At 63.3% G+C, this 3,176-nt stretch overlaps 1 protein-coding gene across 3 annotated transcripts in view; it reads left to right on the top strand.

Moving 5' to 3' along the window:
* Positions 1-62: 62 nt before the first annotated feature.
* SIGIRR (single Ig and TIR domain containing) overlaps positions 63-3,176 on the top strand; it is a 4,583-nt gene continuing 1,469 nt past the window's right edge. Inside the window, exons 1-6 of one of the 3 annotated variants that reach the window (XM_015588651.2) lie at positions 63-273; positions 915-1,065; positions 1,628-1,826; positions 2,289-2,422; positions 2,529-2,669; positions 3,033-3,172. In XM_015588651.2, coding sequence (XP_015444137.1) covers positions 1,059-1,065; positions 1,628-1,826; positions 2,289-2,422; positions 2,529-2,669; positions 3,033-3,172 — 621 coding nt within the window. In that variant the 5' untranslated portion in view covers positions 63-273; positions 915-1,058. The other 2 variants (XM_025046374.1, XM_025046375.1) reach the window with 2 other exon arrangements.

The following is a 3,176-nucleotide window of genomic DNA, read 5'->3' as shown; positions in this document are numbered from 1 at the left end:
GCGGGGCGAGAGAACCACCAACTGCCCGCCCCACTGGGGCGGGGGTGGGTGCCTGGGTGGGGTTTAAGTTTAGGAGAGGATGTGACTGCAAGGCCAGGAAGCTACAGGAAAGTTCTGATTAAAACAAACAAAAGCCAGGTCCTCACGGTGCCTGGCAATGCATCTGAGCCGCTTCACACTGGGCCTGGGGCCCGGCTGAGCAGTTTGCTCCCAAGCACACATCAGTGACCTCAGTGACCAACATCCCCCCCAGGAGGAGAGAGCCAGAACCAGGTGACTTCGTGCCCTCCCTCTTTGGCCCCGCTGCCCTGCGTGAGCCTGTGTCCCCATCCTCTGGCCTGAGGCCTGTCCTCAGAGGCAGGCCTGGCTGAGGGGAGCCCCGCAGCTTGTTTGGAACGTCTGTGCTCGTGAGTGTGTGCTGTGTGTGCTGTGTGAGAGTGAGGGACAGTGGGAGGCCGTGTGTGCCGGCGGGGGCTGTGCAGATGCTCGTGGCTGTGTGCCCTGGGGAGCTAGCTGCTCCACATCTGTGCTGCGCATGCCCGTTGTGTGTACCGGAGTGACGGAGGTGGGAGTGTGCACGTGTGCACATGGGCCACGGTGGCAGCTTCGTGCAGGTGTGTGGGGAGGGGCTGTGTGTGCCACACAGACTGCAGGGGGAGAGTGCATGGGAGGCCTTCAAGCCCCATGAGGCTGCGGGGGCTGTGGGCCCACTGTTCCACCCTGGGCCGTCACGGTGGCCCTTGGCCCTGGGGCAGGTGGTCAGTTGAGGGTCCCTCCCGGCCCTCATGTAAGGCGCTTGGAGTAGAACAGTGCTGGTGTCCGTGAGGCAGCCAGTGCATGGTGCAGTCTGTGGCCGAAGTTACACGTTAACTCATCCTGTTCTTGTTTAACTTGCTCCCTGGGGATGGTGGCAGCCTCTGACCCACCCTGGCGCTCTGACTGACCCAGCACGAGAACAGAGAGCAAGTCCTGCCCAGCCGTCAGTCTCGCGGCTGAGGAGTCCGTGGAGCGTGGGGTGGCACTGCGCCCGGCCTGCCTGAGGAGGCCCTGGACAGACCATGGCAGGTAGAATGTCAGAGAGCGACAGGCATGGGCCCCCTCTTACCTCCTGCCCCTCTCTGGCTCCAGTCGGACATGTACTTGGGCTCTGCCTGCCCCTCCCCCATGCCCGCAGTCTTGACCCTGTGGTTAGGGCGAGCCGTGAGCCCTCATCCGCCCCAGGCCTCCAGACCAGGCTTGTGGGAGTGGGTGCTGCTTGGGGGCCATGGCAGGGAGGTATGGGCTGCTGGGGGACCCCACTGCCAAGATGGCCGTCTCTTCTGACTCCTGTAGTGCTCCCCTTCTCGACTATAAGAGGAGAAAGTTTGGATCTCAGGGAGGCAGGAAGGCTTGCCTGTGGCCAGCAGAGGGTCCTGGGACCGCTGGCCCCCAGCCCACAGGAAGGTGCTGGCTCATATCCTGGGTGGACGATCAGCCAGGTGCTGGGCCCTGTCCGCCATGGGACTCGTGGACAGACATGGTGTGCCCACCAAGCAACACATGTTTTTTCCTGGCCCACAGACCACCTGCAGCCAGCGGGAGCCCAGCGACCGGAGCACAGCTAACCCACTGGGTCCTTTTTCTGCAGGTGTCTGCGACAGGGCCCCCGACTTCCTCTCTCCTTCTGGGAGCCAGGTCCTGAGGCCTGCCCTGGGCAGTGTGGTCACTCTGAATTGCACAGCCCAGGTGGTCTCTGGGCCCCACTGTCCCCTGCCCTCAGTCCAGTGGCTAAAAGACGGGCTGCCCCTGGGCAATGGAAGCCATTATGACATCCGTGAGGATACCTGGTAAGAGACTGGAGGGTCCAGGGTCAGCGACCACCCTGGATATACTGGTGGCCAAGGGCCTCTCCGACCTAGACCCTGATCTGTAACCACCTGGACATGGGCTGGGGAGTGACCTGGCCAGAGTGCCACTCTGAAAGCAGCCCGAGGGGCGGTGACCTCAGGGACAGATGGCCGCTGTAGACAATGGCTTTGCAGATCACCCAGGGCCATGGGTGCCTTTAGAGTCATAAGGCCTGAATGAGGTACTGGCCATTGGGACCGAGATGCAGGATTGGGGTGACTGTCACTAAACAGATCCACACCCCTTCTAGGTTCTGCCACTCCTTTTAGCTTCTGGCCCAAGGGCTGTCCAGGGAGCCCAAACCTGCAGCCTCTCTGGGTGAGTCCCAGACAGGTGGGGCTCTGGGGCGTCCACTGATGCTCTCGGCCCCCAGGTGAGAGGGTGGGGCCTGGTCTCCCCAGGGTCAAGGCCAACTTGTCAGAGATGCTCGTGTCCAGTGTCCTGGGAGTCAACCTGACCAGCGCTGAGAACTATGGGGCCTTCGCCTGCTCCGTCTGGAATGCCAGTTCCTCCTCCTTCACTCTTTGGATTGCTGGTGAGGGGCTTACACTGGGACAGAGGGTAGTGGGGAGGCCTGGCGGGGCGCTGGGGAGCCTAGAGGGTGGTGGGTGCAGTGGCTCAGGCTGCAGCTCTGTCCCCAGGCCCAGCGGGCCACTTGGCAGCGGTGCTGGCCTCACTCCTGGTCCTGCTGATCTTGCTTCTGGTGGCGCTGCTCTATGTGAAGTGTCGACTCAATGTGCTGCTCTGGTACCAAGACACGCACGGGGAGGTGGAGATGAACGGTGCGTGCGCAGACGTGCGCGGATGGACGGCCGGGCCGTCAGCCATAGGGCTTCCCTACATTCAGCTTTGGGGCGGGGCGGGGATGAGAAGGCAGCAGCACCGGAGGGCTCCGGCGCGCACACATCCCAGGGGAGGGGGCTCCATGCAGCCCAGGAGGGCGTAGGGCCGGGTCGGCAGAAAGGGGGCATGGGGCCTGTATCCTGGTACAAGGGCTCCATTTGGAGTCCTGCGCTGGGGAGGGGTCTAGGTGAGGCCTGGGGGCGGTGTTCTGTGCGGGGTCTGTGTTTGGGGTCCTGTGCGCTAGTGGGGAAAAGGTTAGAGGACCCCTGGGGGTGGCCGCGCTGACCCGCCGCCGTCCGCAGACGGGAAGCTCTACGACGCCTACGTCTCCTACAGCGACAGCCCCGAAGATCGGAAGTTCGTTAACTTCATCCTGAAGCCGCAGCTGGAGCGGCGTCGGGGCTACAAGCTCTTCCTCGACGACCGCGACCTCTTGCCGCGTGCAG

This window comes from Pteropus alecto, unplaced genomic scaffold (assembly GCF_000325575.1).
Source record: "Pteropus alecto unplaced genomic scaffold, ASM32557v1 scaffold43, whole genome shotgun sequence".
Classification (NCBI taxonomy): Eukaryota; Metazoa; Chordata; class Mammalia; order Chiroptera; family Pteropodidae; genus Pteropus; species Pteropus alecto.
This window is presented reverse-complemented; position numbering and strand designations above follow the sequence as displayed.